Source organism: Bombina bombina, chromosome 1, assembly GCF_027579735.1.
Source record: "Bombina bombina isolate aBomBom1 chromosome 1, aBomBom1.pri, whole genome shotgun sequence".
In the NCBI taxonomy this organism is placed as follows: domain Eukaryota; kingdom Metazoa; phylum Chordata; class Amphibia; order Anura; family Bombinatoridae; genus Bombina; species Bombina bombina.
The window spans coordinates 23346401-23370783 of NC_069499.1; the positions used below are offsets into that span (position 1 = coordinate 23346401).

The following is a 24383-nucleotide window of genomic DNA, read 5'->3' on the forward strand; positions in this document are numbered from 1 at the left end:
TATTAATATACTCTTTACCTCTGTGATTACCTTCTATCTAAGCCTCTGCAGACTGCCCCTTATCTCAGTTATATTAATATACTTTTTACCTCTATGATTATCTTGTATCTAAGCCTCTGCAGACTGCCCCTTATCTCAGTTATATTAATATACTTTTTACCTCTGTGATTACCCTGTATCTAAGCCTCTGCAGACTGCCCCTTATCTCAGTTATTTTAATATACTTTTTATCTCTGTGATTACGCTGTATCTAAGCCTCTGCAGACTGCCCCTTATCTCAGTTATATTAACATACTTTTTACCTCTGTGATTACCTTGTATCTAAGCCCCTGTAGACTGACCCTTATCTCAGTTATATTAACACATGTATTACCTCTGTGATTGCCCTGAGAGAAGAGGTGGCCTTCAAGGGCTTAGAAATTAGCATATGAACCTCTCAGGTTTAACGTTCAACTAAGAATATCAAGAGAACAAAGCAAAATTGGTGATAAAATTAAAATGGAAAATTGTTAACATTACATTCTCTATCTGAATAATGAAAGCTTATTTTGGACTAGACTGTCCCTTTAATAATATATATTGTTACACAGGGAGAGGCAGGAGGTGTGTGAAGCAGAAAACAACGTTCCCAGCTTTTGCCCCCTGCACTTTTGACAGACACACAGGTTTTGTTGCCCCCCCCAGAGGCAGCGCCCCCTGTAGGGACTTGTAGGGTTGCCAGGTGTCCAGTATTAAACAGAACTGTCCAGTATTTTAGCAGCCTGTCCAGTAAAATCTTCTCAAAATGACTCAACACTTAACTGTCCATCTTCTTAAAGTCCCTTAGTGTTAAAAGTAAAGGGCCACGTATGCCTCAATACATTACAGATTTGGAGCAGAATGACGTGAGGGCCAGTTAAGGGAAAATATCACTAGTGTACATATATTACTAGCAAACTAGGGAGGTAAAGTTATAGAACTGAATGTTACTTGCAACCAAGGGGTAAAATGGCCGCTCATGGTGTGACCTTCACGTACCATTGTGACCCCTCACCTACAGGTTGTGCAGTATTTATGTGGAGGACACCGATCTGCTGTAACAAATAGTGTGAATATCCTCAGGTGCAATGTCTCTGGCAGTGTCAGGTGACTCTCAGACTTGCACAAACCATACTGATCTAACGGTGACACCCCAGAGCCACCCTCAATCGCTGTCAGAATAAGCCGCCTCTGTGGTGGCGCGTGAGATGACATTGCTTCGGCGCCCTGTGCCGGGTCTCAGGATGGATTGATGGGATGAAGGACCTCGCGAGTCGAATGTCACATTAATCTCCTCCTTTTCTGCAGACTCGTCCTCGTTTTCTGTCCCTATGGGGTTGAGGGTGCGAGGCTGGAAATGGTTAAGAGGTTCTCCTAATATTCCGATCCTATGAGGAGAGATTGCAGCATTAGTGAATCGTGCCTGCAGCGTTCTTGTCTGTGCACGTCCTACAGTATCTGGCTCACATACAAACATCACATAGCTGACATGTTACAGCAGTCTACGCTCCCTAAGGGAACATCTCACTTGTACACGATATTGTTCTACAGATATCTCTGGCCTCATACCTGGGTCTGTAGCCAAGCAGTAAAGTCACAATTATACACGATTCAGATACAGTAGCGAGTTTACACAACTTCTCAATGTTCTTCCATTAAAAAATATTCTTTTTTTTCTTAGTATCCTTTTAGTAAAAGTAAACCTAGGTAGGCTGATAGGATCCCAGGAGCGTTCACGTGTCTTTACCATTCTATGCATAGCAGCGATGGCAACAAGGTTTGTATTATGAACCTTTATTACACTGCAACTTGCTTATATTTACTACACACATTGGGGCATATTTATCAAGCCCCGTAAGGAGATGCCCCGTGTTTCTGGCGAGCCTGCAGGCTCACCAGAAACAGCAGTTATGAAGCAGCGGTCACAACGACCGCTGCTCCATAAACTGTCCGCCTGCTCTGAGCAGGCGGACAGTCATCGCCGGAAATCAACCCGATCGAGTACGATCAAGTTGATTGACACCCCCCCTGCTGGCGGCTGATTGGCCGCGAGTCTGCAGGGGGCGGCGTTGCACCAGCAGCTCTTGTGAGCTGCTGGTGCAATGCTGAATACGGCAAGCGTATTGCTTGCCGTATTCAGCGAGGTCTGGCGGACCTGATCCACAGTGTCGGATCAGGTCCGCCAGACTATGATAACTAGAGGCCTTAGGGTTATACACAGAGTTAAAGCCCCAGTGCCCTTCTGATCCTGAGATGGACAAGTGCTGATGTCATATGTATGTCACTGCCAATCACCAGACGTGTTTAGGATTGTCACTGTATTGCTGCACTTTATAGAGGTTAAACACATAGTTATATGCAAGCAGCAGAGCTCCAGTGAATTACAGCATCATCATAGTGCACTTTTATGTCCCTTTAATACTTGTGTACCTCGGAGATATTGTGGGTTCGATTCCAGATCACCGCAATAACGCAAATATCGCAATAAAGTGAGTCACACTCTTTTTTTTTATGTTTCCCAGAGCATATAAAAGTTATATTTACACTATACTGTAGTCTATTAAAGGGACATTCCAGTCAATATTTAAATGCACATAGATTTATTACATCTTTGAATAGAAAAATATGTGCAATATACACGTATTAGCAAAAATACTTCTATTAAGAGTTATCACTGTTTTAGTGCTAACACTTTTCTCTGCACGTGCATGTGAAGCATAGCTAGATATTGTCACTGCACCCACATTTTAAATAATGCAGCTTATCAGATCATCAGTGGGGCTTGTATCATGCCAGCAATTAACAAATTGAGTCATTACCAGATGGCACAAGCACCTCAGGCATTCCGAACAAGTTTTGGGTTTAAAATGCTGGTGCACAGTGCATACTTAAATACACTTTTGAAACAGTTACAGCTTTTATTAGAAGCATTTTTGCTAATGCATTTATATTACAAAATTGCTTCTGTTCAATACCAAAATGCACCCATGTGGTTTCCAATTTTGGCTTGAATATCCCTTTAAGTGTCTAAAAAAAACAATGTACTTACCTTAATTAAAAAATACTTTATTGCTAAAGAATGCATAGGTGTGTATATATGTATATGTGTATTTATGTGTTTATATGTATATATTTATGTGTGTGTGTATTCATGTGTGTTTATGTTTTAATAACACATAAATACATCAGTTGCAGTAGACTAGCTAGGTTATTATGTGACAGTTGCAGTAGACTAGCTAGGATATTATGTGGCAGTTGCAGTAGACTAGCTAGGTTATTAAGTGACAGTTGCAGTAGACTAGCTAGGATATTATGTGACAGTTGCAGTAGACTAGCTAGGATATTAAGTGACAGTTGCAGTAGACTAGCTAGGTTATTATGTGACAGTTGCAGTAGACTAGCTAGGTTATTATGTGACAGTTGCAGTAGACTAGCTAGGATATTATGTGGCAGTTGCAGTAGACAAGCTAGGATATTAAGTGACAGTTGCAGTAGACTAGCTAGGATATTAAGTGACAGTTGCAGTAGACTAGCTAGGATATTAAGTGACAGTTGCAGTAGACTAGCTAGGATATTAAGTGACAGTTGCAGTAGACTAGCTAGGATATTATGTGACAGTTGCAGTAGACTAGCTAGGATATTATGTGGCAGTTGCAGTAGACTAGCTAGGATATTATGTGACAGTTGCAGTAGACTAGCTAGGTTATTATGTGACAGTTGCAGTAGACTAGCTAGGTTATTATGTGACAGTTGCAGTAGACTAGCTAGGATATTAAGTGACAGTTGCAGTAGACTAGCTAGGTTATTATGTGACAGTTGCAGTAGACTAGCTAGGTTATTATGTGACAGTTGCAGTAGACTAGCTAGGTTATTATGTGACAGTTGCAGTAGACTAGCTAGGTTATTATGTGACAGTTGCAGTAGACTAGCTAGGATATTATGTGGCAGTTGCAGTAGACTAGCTAGGATATTATGTGACAGTTGCAGTAGACTAGCTAGGTTATTATGTGACAGTTGCAGTAGACTAGCTAGGATATTATGTGGCAGTTGCAGTAGACAAGCTAGGATATTAAGTGACAGTTGCAGTAGACTAGCTAGGTTATTATGTGACAGTTGCAGTAGACTAGCTAGGTTATTATGTGACAGTTGCAGTAGACTAGCTAGGATATTAAGTGACAGTTGCAGTAGACTAGCTAGGTTATTAAGTGACAGTTGCAGTAGACTAGCTAGGTTATTATGTGACAGTTGCAGTAGACTAGCTAGGTTATTATGTGACAGTTGCAGTAGACTAGCTAGGTTATTATGTGACAGTTGCAGTAGACTAGCTAGGTTATTATGTGACAGTTGCAGTAGACTAGCTAGGATATTATGTGACAGTTGCAGTAGACTTGCTAGGATATTAAGTGACAGTTGCAGTAGACTAGCTAGGTTATTATGTGACAGTTGCAGTAGACTAGCTAGGATATTAAGTGACAGTTGCAGTAGACTAGCTAGGATATTAAGTGACAGTTGCAGTAGACTAGCTAGGATATTATGTGACAGTTGCAGTAGACTAGCTAGGATATTATGTGACAGTTGCAATAGACTAGCTAGGTTATTATGTGACAGTTGCAGTAGACTAGCTAGGATATTAAGTGACAGTTGCAGTAGACTAGCTAGGTTATTATGTGACAGTTGCAGTAGACTAGCTAGGTTATTATGTGACAGTTGCAGTAGACTAGCTAGGATATTATGTGACAGTTGCAGTAGACTAGCTAGGTTATTATGTGACAGTTGCAGTAGACTAGCTAGGTTATTATGTGACAGTTGCAGTAGACTAGCTAGGTTATTATGTGACAGTTGCAGTAGACTAGCTAGGTTATTATGTGACAGTTGCAGTAGACTAGCTAGGATATTATGTGACAGTTGCAGTAGACTAGCTAGGTTATTATGTGACAGTTGCAGTAGACTAGCTAGGATATTAAGTGACAGTTGCAGTAGACTAGCTAGGTTATTATGTGACAGTTGCAGTAGACTAGCTAGGATATTAAGTGACAGTTGCAGTAGACTAGCTAGGATATTATGTGACAGTTGCAGTAGACTAGCTAGGATATTATGTGACAGTTGCAGTAGACTAGCTAGGATATTAAGTGACAGTTGCAGTAGACAAGCTAGGATATTATGTAACAGTTGCAGTAGACTAGCTAGGATATTAAGTGACAGTTGCAGTAGACAAGCTAGGATATTATGTGACAGTTGCAGTAGACTAGCTAGGATATTATGTGACAGTTGCAGTAGACTAGCTAGGATATTAAGTGACAGTTGCAGTAGATTAGTAGACTAGCTAGGATATTATGTGACAGTTGCAGTAGATTAGTAGACTAGCTAGGATATTATGTGACAGTTGCAGTAGACTAGCTAGGATATTAAGTGACAGTTGCAGTAGACTAGCTAGGATATTATGTGACAGTTGCAGTAGACTAGCTAGGATATTAAGTGACAGTTGCAGTAGACTAGCTAGGATATTAAGTGACAGTTGCAGTAGACTAGCTAGGATATTAAGTGACAGTTGCAGTAGACTAGCTAGGATATTATGTGACAGTTGCAGTAGACTAGCTAGGATATTAAGTGACAGTTGCAGTAGACTAGCTAGGATATTAAGTGACAGTTGCAGTAGACTAGCTAGGTTATTATGTGACAGTTGCAGTAGACTAGCTAGGTTATTATGTGACAGTTGCAGTAGACTAGCTAGGTTATTATGTGACAGTTGCAGTAGACTAGCTAGGATATTATGTGACAGTTGCAGTAGACTAGCTAGGATATTATGTGACAGTTGCAGTAGACTAGCTAGGTTATTATGTGACAGTTGCAGTAGACTAGCTAGGTTATTATGTGACAGTTGCAGTAGACTAGTAGACAAGCTAGGATATTATGTGACAGTTGCAGTAGACTAGCTAGGTTATTAGGTGACAGTTGCAGTAGACTAGCTAGGATATTATGTGGCAGTTGCAGTAGACAAGCTAGGATATTAAGTGACAGTTGCAGTAGACTAGCTAGGTTATTATGTGACAGTTGCAGTAGACTAGCTAGGTTATTATGTGACAGTTGCAGTAGACTAGCTAGGATATTAAGTGACAGTTGCAGTAGACTAGCTAGGTTATTAAGTGACAGTTGCAGTAGACTAGCTAGGTTATTATGTGACAGTTGCAGTAGACTAGCTAGGTTATTATGTGACAGTTGCAGTAGACTAGCTAGGTTATTATGTGACAGTTGCAGTAGACTAGCTAGGATATTATGTGACAGTTGCAGTAGACTAGCTAGGATATTAAGTGACAGTTGCAGTAGACTAGCTAGGTTATTATGTGACAGTTGCAGTAGACTAGCTAGGATATTATGTGACAGTTGCAGTAGACTAGCTAGGTTATTATGTGACAGTTGCAGTAGACTAGCTAGGTTATTATGTGACAGTTGCAGTAGACTAGCTAGGTTATTATGTGACAGTTGCAGTAGACTAGCTAGGATATTATGTGACAGTTGCAGTAGACTAGCTAGGTTATTATGTGACAGTTGCAGTAGACTAGCTAGGATATTAAGTGACAGTTGCAGTAGACTAGCTAGGTTATTATGTGACAGTTGCAGTAGACTAGCTAGGATATTAAGTGACAGTTGCAGTAGACTAGCTAGGATATTATGTGACAGTTGCAGTAGACTAGCTAGGATATTATGTGACAGTTGCAGTAGACTAGCTAGGATATTAAGTGACAGTTGCAGTAGACAAGCTAGGATATTATGTAACAGTTGCAGTAGACTAGCTAGGATATTAAGTGACAGTTGCAGTAGACAAGCTAGGATATTATGTGACAGTTGCAGTAGACTAGCTAGGATATTATGTGACAGTTGCAGTAGACTAGCTAGGATATTAAGTGACAGTTGCAGTAGATTAGTAGACTAGCTAGGATATTATGTGACAGTTGCAGTAGATTAGTAGACTAGCTAGGATATTATGTGACAGTTGCAGTAGACTAGCTAGGATATTAAGTGACAGTTGCAGTAGACTAGCTAGGATATTATGTGACAGTTGCAGTAGACTAGCTAGGATATTAAGTGACAGTTGCAGTAGACTAGCTAGGATATTAAGTGACAGTTGCAGTAGACTAGCTAGGATATTAAGTGACAGTTGCAGTAGACTAGCTAGGATATTATGTGACAGTTGCAGTAGACTAGCTAGGATATTAAGTGACAGTTGCAGTAGACTAGCTAGGATATTAAGTGACAGTTGCAGTAGACTAGCTAGGTTATTATGTGACAGTTGCAGTAGACTAGCTAGGTTATTATGTGACAGTTGCAGTAGACTAGCTAGGTTATTATGTGACAGTTGCAGTAGACTAGCTAGGATATTATGTGACAGTTGCAGTAGACTAGCTAGGATATTATGTGACAGTTGCAGTAGACTAGCTAGGTTATTATGTGACAGTTGCAGTAGACTAGCTAGGTTATTATGTGACAGTTGCAGTAGACTAGTAGACAAGCTAGGATATTATGTGACAGTTGCAGTAGACTAGCTAGGTTATTAGGTGACAGTTGCAGTAGACTAGCTAGGATATTATGTGACAGTTGCAGTAGACTAGCTAGGTTATTATGTGACAGTTGCAGTAGACTAGCTAGGATATTATGTGACAGTTGCAGTAGACTAGCTAGGATATTATGTGACAGTTGCAGTAGACTAGCTAGGATATTACGTGACAGTTGCAGTAGACAAGCTAGGATATTATGTGGCAGTTGCAGTAGACTTGCTAGGATATTAAGTGACAGTTGCAGTAGACTAGCTAGGTTATTATGTGACAGTTGCAGTAGACTAGCTAGGTTATTATGTGGCAGTTGCAGTAGACTAGCTAGGATATTAAGTGACAGTTGCAGTAGACTAGCTAGGTTATTATGTGACAGTTGCAGTAGACTAGCTAGGTTATTATGTGACAGTTGCAGTAGACTAGCTAGGATATTATGTGACAGTTGCAGTAGACTAGCTAGGTTATTATGTGACAGTTGCAGTAGACTAGCTAGGTTATTATGTGACAGTTGCAGTAGACTAGCTAGGATATTATGTGACAGTTGCAGTAGACTAGCTAGGATATTAAGTGACAGTTGCAGTAGACTAGCTAGGTTATTATGTGACAGTTGCAGTAGACTAGCTAGGATATTATGTGACAGTTGCAGTAGACTAGCTAGGATATTAAGTGACAGTTGCAGTAGACTAGCTAGGTTATTATGTGACAGTTGCAGTAGACTAGCTAGGATATTAAGTGGCAGTTGCAATAGACTAGCTAGGTTATTATGTGACAGTTGCAGTAGACTAGCTAGGTTATTATGTGACAGTTGCAGTAGACTAGCTAGGATATTAAGTGACAGTTGCAGTAGACTAGCTAGGTTATTATGTGACAGTTGCAGTAGACTAGCTAGGATATTATGTGACAGTTGCAGTAGACTAGCTAGGTTATTATGTGGCAGTTGCAGTAGACTAGCAAGGATATTAAGTGACAGTTGCAGTAGACTAGCTAGGTTATTATGTGACAGTTGCAGTAGACTAGCTAGGATATTAAGTGACAGTTGCAGTAGATTAGTAGACTAGCTAGGATATTATGTGACAGTTGCAGTAGACTAGCTAGGATATTAAGTGACAGTTGCAGTAGACTAGCTAGGATATTATGTGACAGTTGCAGTAGACTAGCTAGGATATTATGTGACAGTTGCAGTAGACTAGCTAGGTTATTAAGTGACAGTTGCAGTAGACTAGCTAGGATATTATGTGACAGTTGCAGTAGACTAGCTAGGATATTAAGTGACAGTTGCAGTAGATTAGTAGACTAGCTAGGATATTATGTGACAGTTGCAGTAGACTAGCTAGGATATTATGTGACAGTTGCAGTAGACTAGCTAGGATATTAAGTGACAGTTGCAGTAGACTAGCTAGGATATTATGTGACAGTTGCAGTAGACTAGCTAGGTTATTATGTGACAGTTGCAGTAGACTAGCTAGGTTATTATGTGACAGTTGCAGTAGACTTGCTAGGATATTATGTGACAGTTGCAGTAGACTAGCTAGGATATTAAGTGACAGTTGCAGTAGACTAGCTAGGTTATTATGTGACAGTTGCAGTAGACTAGCTAGGATATTAAGTGGCAGTTGCAATAGACTAGCTAGGTTATTATGTGACAGTTGCAGTAGACTAGCTAGGATATTACGTGACAGTTGCAGTAGACTAGCTAGGTTATTATGTGACAGTTGCAGTAGACTAGCTAGGATATTATGTGACAGTTGCAGTAGATGTGACCGTTGCAGTAGATGTGACAGTTGCAGTAGACTATCTAGGATATTATGTGACAGTTGCAGTAGATGTGACAGTTGTAGTAGACTAGCTAGGATATTATGTGACAGTTGCAGTAGACTAGCTAGGATATTATGTGACAGTTGCAGTAGATGTGACAGTTGCAGTAGACTAGCCTAGTTAGGATATTAAGTGACAGTTGCAGTAGACTAGCCTAGCTAGGATATTAAGTGACAGTTGCAGTAGATGTGACAGTTGCAGTAGATGTGACAGTTGCAGTAGATGTGACAGTTGCAGTAGACTATCTAGGATATTAAGTGACAGAAGATTAGAATCTTGGTTATGTCTTGGGTAAGGAACTGCAGAATTATATATATAAGTAGAAGGATGAGACTTGTCACCACCTGTGAAGATTAGCAGTATAATATTTAGCACTTCTGTAGCTTCCTCCCCCACTAGAATCTAGATAAAGAAATGTTTAGTTGGTGACACTGTACACACAGTGGGGAACAAAGTATTTGGTACTTTATACTATTAAATAATACTATGTCTCACCGGGGCGTATCCAGGGCAGGTGTTAGTTCTGACCAGTTCTGCACAAGCTCAGAGCTGTTGCTGGGATGGAGCTGGTGCTGTTCGAAGAGGTACTGGGACTTGTCCTTGGATGATGGAATCAAAGAGATCAGCACTGGGGAACGTTGTGTGACGATGCTCTGTATTGCAGGACGTTTTAGGTGACCTTTCCTGTTGTGCAATAAATATAGATACATTCCATAGAGGAAGGGACATGGGCAGACAACCAGGGATCAAGGAATATAGATGTGTATTATAGACACAAGCTCAGTTTTACATTGATGAGACAAATGTACACAACACACAAAACAAACTGTTCGTACATTGTGAACAAAATAATGAGTAATCCATGTACAGTACCTGCTGTCTGCATAGGTCGCTGTTTTCTTTGTTTTCTCTTTTTCCACCAACAGGTTCCTGCCTGGGGTCTGTAGGGCATCTCTCAGACTCAGGTCAGGATTAAATGCATTGGAACGAAACAGTCTGCCAACCTCCTCCTGAATCACATGCAGCTCTCTGCGTCTGAACACCACCCATGCCAGGAACACACAGAAGCTGTACAGGCACTGCAAGGCACACAGGAAAATGAATGCTGTTGAATACATACATACAGGCTTTTGTATTGTTATTAAGTATTTAAATACTGAATAAAACTGAATTAAACAAATAAGCTAATATTCTCCAGTCCACTGATGTGGGTATATAGCTGACAGTGGCTGCAGGAACATGAGTCTGATCTGAGGACTGATGTGGGTATATAGCTGACAGTGGCTGCAGGAACATGAGTCTGATCTGAGGACTGATGTGGGTATATAGCTGGCAGGGGTTGCAGGAACATGGGTCTAATCTGAGGACTGATGTGGGCATATAGCTGACAGGGGCTGCAGGAACATGAGTCTGATCTGAGGGCTGATGTGGGCATATAGCTGACAGGGGCTGCAGGAACATGAGTCTGATCTGAGGGCTGATGTGGGCATATAGCTGACAGTGGCTGCAGGAACATGGGTCTGATCTGAGGACTGATGTGGGTATATAGCTGACAGTGGCTGCAGGAACATGAGTCTGATCTGAAGACTGATGTGGATATATAGCTGACCGTGGCTGCAGGAACATGAGTCTGATCTGAGGACTGATGTGGGTATATAGCTGGCAGGGGTTGCAGGAACATGGGTCTAATCTGAGGACTGATGTGGGCATATAGCTGACAGGGGCTGCAGGAACATGAGTCTGATCTGAGGGCTGATGTGGGCATATAACTGACAGGGGCTGCAGGAACATGAGTCTAATCTGAGGGCTGATGTGGGCATATAGCTGACAGGGGCTGCAGGAACATGAGTCTAATCTGAGGACTGATGTGGGCATATAGATGACGGGGCTGCAGGAACATGAGTCTAATCTGAGGACTGATGTGGGCATATAGATGACGGGGCTGCAGGAACATGGGTCTGATCTGAGGGCTGATGTGGGTATATAGCTGACAGGGCTGCAGGAACATGAGTCTGATCTGAGGGCTGATGTGGGCATATAGCTGACAGGGGCTGCAGGAACATGGGTCTGATCTGAGGGCTGATGTGGGCATATAGCTGACAGGGGCTGCAGGAACATGGGTCTGATCTGAGGGCTGATGTGGGCATATAGCTGACAGGGGCTGCAGGAACATGAGTCTGATCTGAGGGCTGATGTGGGTATATAGCTGACAGGGCTGCAGCAACATGAGTCTGATCTGAGGACTGATGTGGGTATATAGCTGACAGGGCTGCAGGAACATGAGTCTGATCTGAGGACTGATGTGGGTATATAGCTGACGGGCTGCAGGAACATGAGTCTGATCTGAGGACTGATGTGGGTATATAGCTGACAGGGCTGCAGGAACATGAGTCTGATCTGAGGGCTGATGTGGTCATATAGCTGACAGGGGCTGCAGGAACATGGGTCTGATCTGAGGGCTGATGTGGGCATATAGCTGACAGGGGCTGCAGGAACATGGGTCTGATCTGAGGGCTGATGTGGGCATATAGCTGACAGGGGCTGCAGGAACATGAGTCTGATCTGAGGGCTGATGTGGGCATATAGCTGACAGGGGCTGCAGGAACATGGGTCTGATCTGAGGGCTGATGTGGGCATATAGCTGACAGGGGCTGCAGGAACATGAGTCTGATCTGAGGGCTGATGTGGGTATATAGCTGACAGGGCTGCAGGAACATGAGTCTGATCTGAGGACTGATGTGGGTATATAGCTGACAGGGGCTGCAGGAACATGGGTCTGATCTGAGGACTGATGTGGGCATATAGCTGACAGGGGCTGAAGGGCCATGAGTCTGATCTGAGGGCTGATGTGGGCATATAACTGACAGGGCTGCAGGGCCATGAGTCTGATCTGAGGGCTGATGTGGGTATATAGCTGACAGGGCTGCAGGGCCATGAGTCTGATCTGAGGGCTGATGTGGGCATATAACTGACAGGGCTGCAGGGCCATGGGTCTGATCTGAGGGCTGATGTGGGTATATAGCTGGCAGGGGCTGCAGGAACATGGGTCTGATCTGAGGGCTGATGTGGGCATATAGCTGACAGGGCTGCAGGGCCATGGGTCTGATCTGAGGGCTGATGTGGGCATATAGCTGACAGCTGCAGGGCCATGGGTCTGATCTGAGGGCTGATGTGGGCATATAGCTGACAGGGCTGCAGGGCCATGGGTCTGATCTGAGGGCTGATGTGGGCATATAGCTGACAGGGCTGCAGGGCCATGGGTCTGATCTGAGGGCTGATGTGGGCATATTGCTGACAGGGGCTGCAGGGCCATGAGTCTGATCTGAGGGCTGATGTGGGCATATAGCTGACAGGGCTGCAGGGCCATGGGTCTGATCTGAGGGCTGATGTGGGCATATTGCTGACAGGGGCTGCAGGGCCATGAGTCTGATCTGAAGATTGATGTGGGCATATAGCTGACAGGGGCTGCAGGAACATGAGTCTGATCTGAGGGCTGATGTGGTCATATAGCTGACAGGGGCTGCAGGAACATGAGTCTGATCTGAGGGCTGATGTGGGCATATAGCCGACAGGGGCTGCAGGGCCATGGGTCTGATCTGAGGGTTGATGTGGGCATATTGCTGACAGGGGCTGCAGGGCCATGAGTCTGATCTGAGGGCTGATGTGCGCATATAGCTGACAGGGGCTGCAGGAACATGAGTCTGATCTGAGGGCTGATGTGGGCATATAACTGACAGGGCTGCAGGAACATGAGTCTGATCTGAGGGCTGATGTGGGCATATAGCTGACAGGGTCTGCAGGAACATGGGTCTGATCTGAAGACTGATGTGGGCATATAGCTGACAGGGGCTGCAGGAACATGGGTCTGATCTGAGGGCTGATGTGGGCATATAGCTGACAGGGCTGCAGGAACATGGGTCTGAACTGAGGGCTGATGTGGGCATATAGCTGACAGGGGCTGCAGGAACATGGGTCTGATCTGAAGACTGATGTGGGCATATAGCTGACAGGGGCTGCAGGAACATGGGTCTGAACTGAGGGCTGATAAAGACATATAGATGACAGGGGCTGCAGGAACATGAGTCTGATCTGAGGGCTGATGTGGGCATATAGCCGACAGGGGCTGCAGGGCCATGGGTCTGATCTGAGGGCTGATGTGGGCATATTGCTGACAGGGGCTGCAGGGCCATGAGTCTGATCTGAGGGCTGATGTGGGCATATAGCTGACAGGGGCTGCAGGAACATGAGTCTGATCTGAGGGCTGATGTGGGCATATAACTGACAGGGCTGCAGGAACATGAGTCTGATCTGAGGGCTGATGTGGGCATATAACTGACAGGGCTGCAGGAACATGAGTCTGATCTGAGGACTGATGTGGGCATATAGCTGACAGGGGCTGCAGGAACATGAGTCTGATCTGAGGGCTGATGTGGGTATATAGCTGACAGGGGCTGCAGGAACATGAGTCTGATCTGAGGGCTGATGTGGGCATATAGCTGATAGGACTGCAGGCATATTGGTCTGATCTATGAGTAATATCACATTTGGGAAAAAGGTCAAGTAATTATTTATTGTGCATTCCCATATAAGTTTATTGCCAGGTATTATTATTTATAAAGTGCCACAATATTGAAATGTACTTAGTGTTTATTGTTTCTTTAATACTTTGATATTCTGATAATCCTCTTGAAAGAAAAACTACATTTTTGCCTAAAGTAAGTTTGATCTTCAAAGCTACAAAGATTCATTTGCAGGCACCAGTACTGAAATATTTCAGCATAATAAACGTATTCTTTGCATGAATTAAGCACAGCCATTCTTTGTTTGATAATCTTGTATAGAAAATACAAATCAAATAAACGAGATCAAGGAAGTCAGTGTTTTTTGCATAGAAGCTCAGCAGCGTGACTTGTTTACAATGTCTAACCAAGAGAATATAAATCCGCTCATTGTACACAGGGTGTGTCTCTGATAACCTCAGCTCACCCCTGTTAACTACATGCTGTATACAGTACACTAAGTATATTACATGTTATAGTGTAATACAGAGCAGCATGTACATTATTACTGTTTCTTACAAATGCACTAATCATTATACAGAGCAGCATGTACATTATTACTGTTGCTTACTACTGCACTAATCATTATACAGAGCAGCATGTACATTATTACTGTTGCCTACTACTGCACTAATCATTATACAGAGCAGCATGTACATTATTACAGTTGCTTACTACTGCACTAATCATTATACAGAGCAGCATGTACATTATTACTGTTTCTTACTACTGCACTAATCATTATACAGAGCAGCATGTACATTATCACTGTTGCTTATAACTGCACTAATCATTATACAGAACAGTATGTACATTATTACAGTTGCTTACTACTGCACAAATCATTATACAGAGCAGCATGTACATTATTACAGTTGCTTACTACTGCACTAATCATTATACAGAGCAGCATGTACATTATTACTGTTTCTTACAAATGCACTAATCATTATACAGAGCAGCATGTACATTATTACTGTTGCTTACTACTGCACAAATCATTATACAGAGCAGCATGTACATTATTACTGTTGCTTACTACTGCACTAATCATTATACAGAGCAGCATGTACATTATTACTGTTGCTTACTACTGCACCAATCATTATACAGAGCAGCATGTACATTATTACTGTTTCTTACAAATGCACCAATCATTATACAGAGCAGCATGTACATTATTACTGTTTCTTACAAATGCACCAATCATTATACAGAGCAGCATGTACATTATTACTGTTTCTTACAAATGCACTAATCATTATACAGAGCAGCATGTACATTATTACTATTGCCTACTACTGCACAAATCATTATACAGAGCAGCATGTACATTATTACTGTTTCTTACAAATGCACCAATCATTATACAGAGCAGCATGTACATTATTACTGTTTCTTACAAATGCACTAATCATTATACAGAGCAGCATGTACATTATTACTGTTTCTTACTACTGCACAAATCATTATACAGAGCAGCATGTACATTATTACTGTTTCTTACAAATGCACCAATCATTATACAGAGCAGCATGTACATTATTACTGTTTCTTACAAATGCACCAATCATTATACAGAGCAGCATGTACATTATTACAGTTTCTTACAAATGCACTAATCATTATACAGAGCAGCATGTACATTATTACTGTTTCTTACAAATACACCAATCATTATACAGAGCAGCATGTACATTATTACTGTTTCTTACTACTGCACTAATCATTATACAGAGCAGCATGTACATTATTACTGTTTCTTCTATTGCACAAATCATTATACAGAGCAGCATGTACATTATTACAGTTGCTTACTACTGCACTAATCATTATGCAGAGCAGCATGTACATTATTACTGTTTCTTACAAATGCACTAATCATTATACAGAGCAGCATGTACATTATTACTGTTTCTTACAAATGCACCAATCATTATACAGAGCAGCATGTACATTATTACTGTTTCTTACCTATGCACTAATCATTATACAGAGCAGCATGTATATTATTACTGTTGCTTACTACTGCACAAATCATTATACAGAGCAGCATGTACATTATTACTGTTGCTTGCTACTGCACAAATCATTATACAGAGCAGCATGTACATTATTACTGTTTCTTACAAATGCACTAATCATTATACAGAGCAGCATGTACATTATTACTGTTTCTTACAAATGCACCAATAATTATACAGAGCAGCATGTACATTATTACTGTTTCTTACAAATGCACCAATCATTATACAGAGCAGCATGTACATTATTACTGTTTCTTACAAATGCACCAATCATTATACAGAGCAGCATGTACATTATTACTGTTTCTTACCTATGCGCTAATCATTATACAGAGCAGCATGTATATTATTACTGTTGCTTACTACTGCACAAATCATTATACAGAGCAGCATGTACATTATTACTGTTGCTTGCTACTGCAAAAATCATTATACAGAGCAGCATGTACATTATTACTGTTTCTTACAAATGCAGCAATCATTATAGAGAGCAGCATGTACATTATTACTGTTTCTTACAAATGCACCAATCATTATACAGAGCAGCATGTACATTATTACTGTTGCTTGCTACTGCACAAATCATTATACAGAGCAGCATGTACATTATTACTGTTGCTTACTACTGCACCAATCATTATACAGAGCAGCATGTACATTATTACAGTTGCTTACTACTGCACAAATCATTATACAGAGCAGCATGTACATTATTACTGTTGCTTACAAATGCACTAATCATTATACAGAGCAGCATGTACATTATCACTGTTGCTTATAACTGCACTAATCATTATACAGAGCAGCATGTACATTATTACTGTTGCTTACTACTGCACAAATCATTATATAGAACAGCATGTACATTATTACTGTTGCTTACTACTGCACAAATCATTATACAGAGCAGCATGTACATTATTACTGTTGCTTACTACTGCACAAATCATTATACAGAGCAGCATGTACATTATTACTGTTGCTTACTACTGCACCAATCATTATACAGAGCAGCATGTACATTATTACAGTTGCTTACTACTGCACAAATCATTATACAGAGCAGCATGTACATTATTACTGTTTCTTACAAATGCACTAATCATTATACAGAGCAGCATGTACATTATCACTGTTGCTTATAACTGCACTAATCATTATACAGAGCAGCATGTACATTATTACTGTTGCTTACTACTGCACAAATCATTATATAGAGCAGCATGTACATTATTACTGTTGCTTACTACTGCACAAATTATTATACAGAGCAGCATGAACATTATTACTGTTGCTTACTACTGCACAAATCATTATACAGAGCAGCATGTACATTATTACTGTTGCTTACTACTACACAAATGATTATACAGAGCAGCATGTACATTATTACTGTTGCTTACTACTGCACAAATGATTATACAGAGCAGCATGTACATTATTACAGTTGCTTACTACTGCACAAATCATTATACAGAGCAGCATGTACATTATCACTGCTGCTTACAACTGCACTAATCATTATACAGAACAGTATGTACATTATTACAGTTGCTTACTACTGCACTAATCATTATACAGAGCAGCATGTACATTATTACAGTTGCTTACAACTGCACTAATCATTATACAGAGCAGCATGTACATTATTACAGTTGCTTACTACTGCACTAATCATTATACAGAGCAGCATGTACATTATTACTGTTGCTTACTACTGCACTAATCATTATACAGAGCAGCATGTACATTATTACAGTTGCTTACCACTGCACTAATCATTATACAGAACAGTATGTACATTATTAATGTTGCTTACTACTGCACTAATCATTATACAGAGCAGCATGTACATTATTAATGTTGCTTACTACTGCACTAATCATTATACAGAGCAGAATGTACATTATTACAGTTGCTTACTACTGCACTAATCATTATACAGAGCAGAATGTACATTATTACTATTGCTTACTACTGCACAAATCATTATACAGAGCAGCATGTACATTATTACTGTTTCTTACAAATGCACCAATCATTATACAGAGCAGCATGTACATTATTACTGTTTCTTACAAATGCACTAATCATTATACAGAGCAGCATGTACATTATTACTGTTTCTTACTACTGCACAAATCATTATACAGAGCAGCATGTACATTATTACTGTTTCTTACAAATGCACCAATCATTATACAGAGCAGCATGTACATTATTACTGTTTCTTACAAATGCACCAATCATTATACAGAGCAGCATGTACATTATTACAGTTTCTTACAAATGCACTAATCATTATACAGAGCAGCATGTACATTATTACTGTTTCTTACAAATGCACCAATCATTATACAGAGCAGCATGTACATTATTACTGTTTCTTACTACTGCACTAATCATTATACAGAGCAGCATGTACATTATTACTGTTTCTTACTACTGCACAAATCATTATACAGAGCAGCATGTACATTATTACAGTTGCTTACTACTGCACTAATCATTATGCAGAGCAGCATGTACATTATTACTGTTTCTTACAAATGCACTAATCATTATACAGAGCAGCATGTACATTATTACTGTTTCTTACAAATGCACCAATCATTATACAGAGCAGCATGTACATTATTACTGTTTCTTACCTATGCACTAATCATTATACAGAGCAGCATGTATATTATTACTGTTGCTTACTACTGCACAAATCATTATACAGAGCAGCATGTACATTATTACTGTTGCTTGCTACTGCACAAATCATTATACAGAGCAGCATGTACATTATTACTGTTTCTTACAAATGCACTAATCATTATACAGAGCAGCATGTACATTATTACTGTTTCTTACAAATGCACAAATAATTATACAGAGCAGCATGTACATTATTACTGTTTCTTACAAATGCACCAATCATTATACAGAGCAGCATGTACATTATTACTGTTTCTTACAAATGCACCAATCATTATACAGAGCAGCATGTACATTATTACTGTTTCTTACCTATGCACTAATCATTATACAGAGCAGCATGTATATTATTACTGTTGCTTACTACTGCACAAATCATTATACAGAGCAGCATGTACATTATTACTGTTGCTTGCTACTGCACAAATCATTATACAGAGCAGCATGTACATTATTACTGTTTCTTACAAATGCACCAATCATTATACAGAGCAGCATGTACATTATTACTGTTGCTTGCTACTGCACAAATCATTATACAGAGCAGCATGTACAACATTACTGTTGCTTACTACTGCACCAATCATTATACAGAGCAGCATGTACATTATTACAGTTGCTTACTACTGCACAAATCATTATACAGAGCAGCATGTACATTATTACTGTTTCTTACTAATGCACTAATCATTATACAGAGCAGCATGTACATTATCACTGTTGCTTATAACTGCACTAATCATTATACAGAGCAGCATGTACATTATTACTGTTGCTTACTACTGCACAAATCATTATATAGAACAGCATGTACATTATTACTGTTGCTTACTACTGCACAAATCATTATACAGAGCAGCATGTACATTATTACTGTTGCTTACTACTGCACAAATCATTATACAGAGCAGCATGTACATTATTACTGTTGCTTACTACTGCACCAATCATTATACAGAGCAGCATGTACATTATTACAGTTGCTTACTACTGCACAAATCATTATACAGAGCAGCATGTACATTATTACTGTTTCTTACAAATGCACTAATCATTATACAGAGCAGCATGTACATTATCACTGTTGCTTATAACTGCACTAATCATTATACAGAGCAGCATGTACATTATTAATGTTGCTTACTACTGCACTAATCATTATATAGAGCAGCATGTACATTATTACTGTTGCTTACTACTGCACAAATCATTATACAGAGCAGCATGAACATTATTACTGTTGCTTACTACTGCACAAATCATTATACAGAGCAGCATGTACATTATTACTGTTGCTTACTACTTCACAAATGATTATACAGAGCAGCATGTACATTATTACTGTTGCTTACTACTGCACTAATGATTATACAGAGCAGCATGTACATTATTACAGTTGCTTACTACTGCACAAATCATTATACAGAGCAGCATGTACATTATCACTGCTGCTTACAACTGCACTAATCATTATACAGAACAGTATGTACATTATTACAGTTGCTTACTACTGCACTAATCATTATACAGAGCAGCATGTACATTATCACTGCTGCTTACAACTGCACTAATCATTATACAGAGCAGCATGTACATTATTACAGTTGCTTACTACTGCACTAATCATTATACAGAGCAGCATGTACATTATTACTGTTGCTTACTACTGCACTAATCATTATACAGAGCAGCATGTACATTATTACAGTTGCTTACCACTGCACTAATCATTATACAGAACAGTATGTACATTATTAATGTTGCTTACTACTGCACTAATCATTATACAGAGCAGCATGTACATTATTAATGTTGCTTACTACTGCACTAATCATTATACAGAGCAGAATGTACATTATTACAGTTGCTTACTACTGCACTAATCATTATACAGAGCAGAATGTACATTATTACTGTTGCTTACTACTGCACTAATCATTATACAGAGCAGCATGTACATTATAACTGTTGCTTAGTACTGCACTAATCATTATACAGAGCAGAATGTACATTATTACTGTTGCTTACTACTGCACTAATCATTATACAGAGCAGCATGTACATTATTACTGTTGCTTACTACGGCACTAATCATTATACAAAGCAGCATGTACATTATTACTGTTGCTTACAAATGCACTAATCATTATGCAGAGCAGCATGTACATTATTACTGTTGCTTGCTACTGCACTAATCATTATACAGAGCAGCATGTACATTATTACTGTTTCTTGCTACTGCACTAATCATTATACAGAGCAGCATGTACCTTATTACTGTTGCTTACTACTGCACTAATCATTATACAGAGCAGCATGTACATTATTACTGTTGCTTACTACGGCACTAATCATTATACAAAGCAGCATGTACATTATTACTGTTGCTTGCTACTGCACTAATCATTATACAGAGCAGCATGTACATTATTACTGTTGCTTGCTACTGCACTAATCATTATACAGAGCAGCATGTACATTATTACAGTTGCTTACTACTGCACAAATATTATACAGAGCAGCATGTACCTTATTACTGTTGCTTACTACTGCACTAATCATTATACAGAGCAGCATGTACATTATTACAGTTGCTTACTACTGAACTTTTCATTATACAGAGCAGCATGTACATTATTACTGTTGCTTACTACTGCACTAATCATTATACAGAGCAGCATGTACATTATTACAGTTTCTTACTACTGCACTAATCATTATACAGAGCAGCATGTACATTATTAATGTTTTTTACTACTGCACTAATCATTATACAGAGCAGCATGTACATTATTAATGTTGCTTACTACTGCACTAATCATTATACAGAACAGCATGTACATTATTACAGTTGCTTACTACTGCACTAATCATTATACAGAGCAGCATGTACATTATTAATGTTGCTTACTACTGCACTAATCATTATACAGAGCAGCATGTACATTATTAATGTTGCTTACTACTGCACTAATCATTATACAGAACAGCATGTACATTATTACAGTTTCTTACTACTGCACTAATCATTATACAGAACAGCATGTACATTATTACAGTTGCTTCCTACTGCACTAATCATTATACAGAACAGCATGTACAGTATTACAGTTGCTTACTACTGCACTTATCATTATACAGAGCAGCATGTACATTATTAATGTTGCTTACTACTGCACTAATCATTATACAGAGCAGCATGTACATTATTACTGTTGCTTACTACTGCACAAATCATTATATAGAGCAGCATGTACATTATCACTGTTGCTTACAACTGCACTAATCATTATACAGAACAGTATGTACATTATTACAGTTGCTTACTACTGCACTAATCATTATACAGAGCAGCATGTACATTATTACAGTTGCTTACTACTGCACTAATCATTATACAGAGCAGCATGTACATTATTACAGTTGCTTACTACTGCACAAATCATTATACAGAGCAGTATGTACATTATTACTGTTGCTTACTACTGAACAAATCATTATGCAGAGCAGCATGTACATTATCACTGTTGCTTATAACTGCACTAATCATTATACAGAACAGTATGTACATTATTACAGTTGCTTACTACTGCACTAATCATTATACAGAGCAGCATGTACGTTATTACAGTTGCTTACTACTGCACTAATCATTATACAGAGCAGCATGTATATTATTACAGTTGCTTACTACTGCACTAATCATTATACAGAGCAGCATGTACATTATTACTGTTGCTTACTACTGTACTAATCATTATACAGAGCAGCATGTACATTATTAATGTTGCTTACTACTGCACTAATCATTATACAGAGCAGCATGTACATTATTAATGTTGCTTACTACTGCACTAATCATTATACAGAACAGCATGTAGATTATTACAGTTGCTTACTACTGCACTAATCATTATACAGAGCAGCATGTACATTATTAATGTTTTTTTACTACTGCACTAATCATTATACAGAGCAGAATGTACATTATTAATGTTGCTTACTACTGCACTAATCATTATACAGAACAGCATGTACATTATTACAGTTGCTTACTACTACACTAATCATTATACAGAGCAGCATGTACATTATTAATGTTGCTTACTACTGCACTTATCATTATACAGAGCAGCATGTACATTATTAATGTTGCTTACTACTGCACTAATCATTATACAGAGCAGCATGTACATTATTACTGTTTCTTACAAATGCACAAATAATTATACAGAGCAGCATGTACATTATTACTGTTTCTTACAAATGCACCAATCATTATACAGAGCAGCATGTACATTATTACTGTTTCTTACAAATGCACCAATCATTATACAGAGCAGCATGTACATTATTACTGTTTCTTACCTATGCACTAATCATTATACAGAGCAGCATGTATATTATTACTGTTGCTTACTACTGCACAAATCATTATACAGAGCAGCATGTACATTATTACTGTTGCTTGCTACTGCACAAATCATTATACAGAGCAGCATGTACATTATTACTGTTTCTTACAAATGCACCAATCATTATACAGAGCAGCATGTACATTATTACTGTTGCTTGCTACTGCACAAATCATTATACAGAGCAGCATGTACAACATTACTGTTGCTTACTACTGCACCAATCATTATACAGAGCAGCATGTACATTATTACAGTTGCTTACTACTGCACAAATCATTATACAGAGCAGCATGTACATTATTACTGTTTCTTACAAATGCACTAATCATTATACAGAGCAGCATGTACATTATCACTGTTGCTTATAACTGCACTAATCATTATACAGAGCAGCATGTACATTATTACTGTTGCTTACTACTGCACAAATCATTATATAGAACAGCATGTACATTATTACTGTTGCTTACTACTGCACAAATCATTATACAGAGCAGCATGTACATTATTACTGTTGCTTACTACTGCACAAATCATTATACAGAGCAGCATGTACATTATTACTGTTGCTTACTACTGCACAAATCATTATACAGAGCAGCATGTACATTATTACAGTTGCTTACTACTGCACAAATCATTATACAGAGCAGCATGTACATTATTACTGTTTCTTACAAATGCACTAATCATTATACAGAGCAGCATGTACATTATCACTGTTGCTTATAACTGCACTAATCATTATACAGAGCAGCATGTACATTATTACTGTTGCTTACTACTGCACAAATCATTATACAGAGCAGCATGTACATTATTACTGTTGCTTACTACTGCACAAATCATTATACAGAGCAGTATGAACATTATTACTGTTGCTTACTACTGCACAAATCATTATACAGAGCAGTATGTACATTATTACTGTTGCTTACTACTACACAAATGATTATACAGAGCAGCATGTACATTATTACTGTTGCTTACTACTGCACAAATGATTATACAGAGCAGCATGTACATTATTACAGTTGCTTACTACTGCACAAATCATTATACAGAGCAGCATGTACATTATCACTGCTGCTTACAACTGCACTAATCATTATACAGAACAGTATGTACATTATTACAGTTGCTTACTACTGCACTAATCATTATACAGAGCAGCATGTACATTATCACTGCTGCTTACAACTGCACTAATCATTATACAGAGCAGCATGTACATTATTACAGTTGCTTACTACTGCACTAATCATTATACAGAGCAGCATGTACATTATTACTGTT

General features: G+C 39.2%; 1 protein-coding gene across 1 annotated transcript in view; it reads right to left on the reverse strand.

Annotated features, from left to right (window-relative positions):
- Window positions 1-480: 480 nt before the first annotated feature.
- Window positions 481-24383, reverse strand: part of PPP1R36 (protein phosphatase 1 regulatory subunit 36) — a 124702-nt gene continuing 100799 nt past the window's right edge. Inside the window, exons 9-11 of the mRNA XM_053689057.1 lie at window positions 10254-10459; window positions 9876-10064; window positions 481-1406 (exon numbers count right to left, since the gene is read on the reverse strand). Of these exons, the coding sequence (XP_053545032.1) occupies window positions 1184-1406; window positions 9876-10064; window positions 10254-10459 (618 nt within the window). The 3' untranslated portion in view covers window positions 481-1183. The remainder of the gene's footprint in view (window positions 1407-9875; window positions 10065-10253; window positions 10460-24383) is intronic.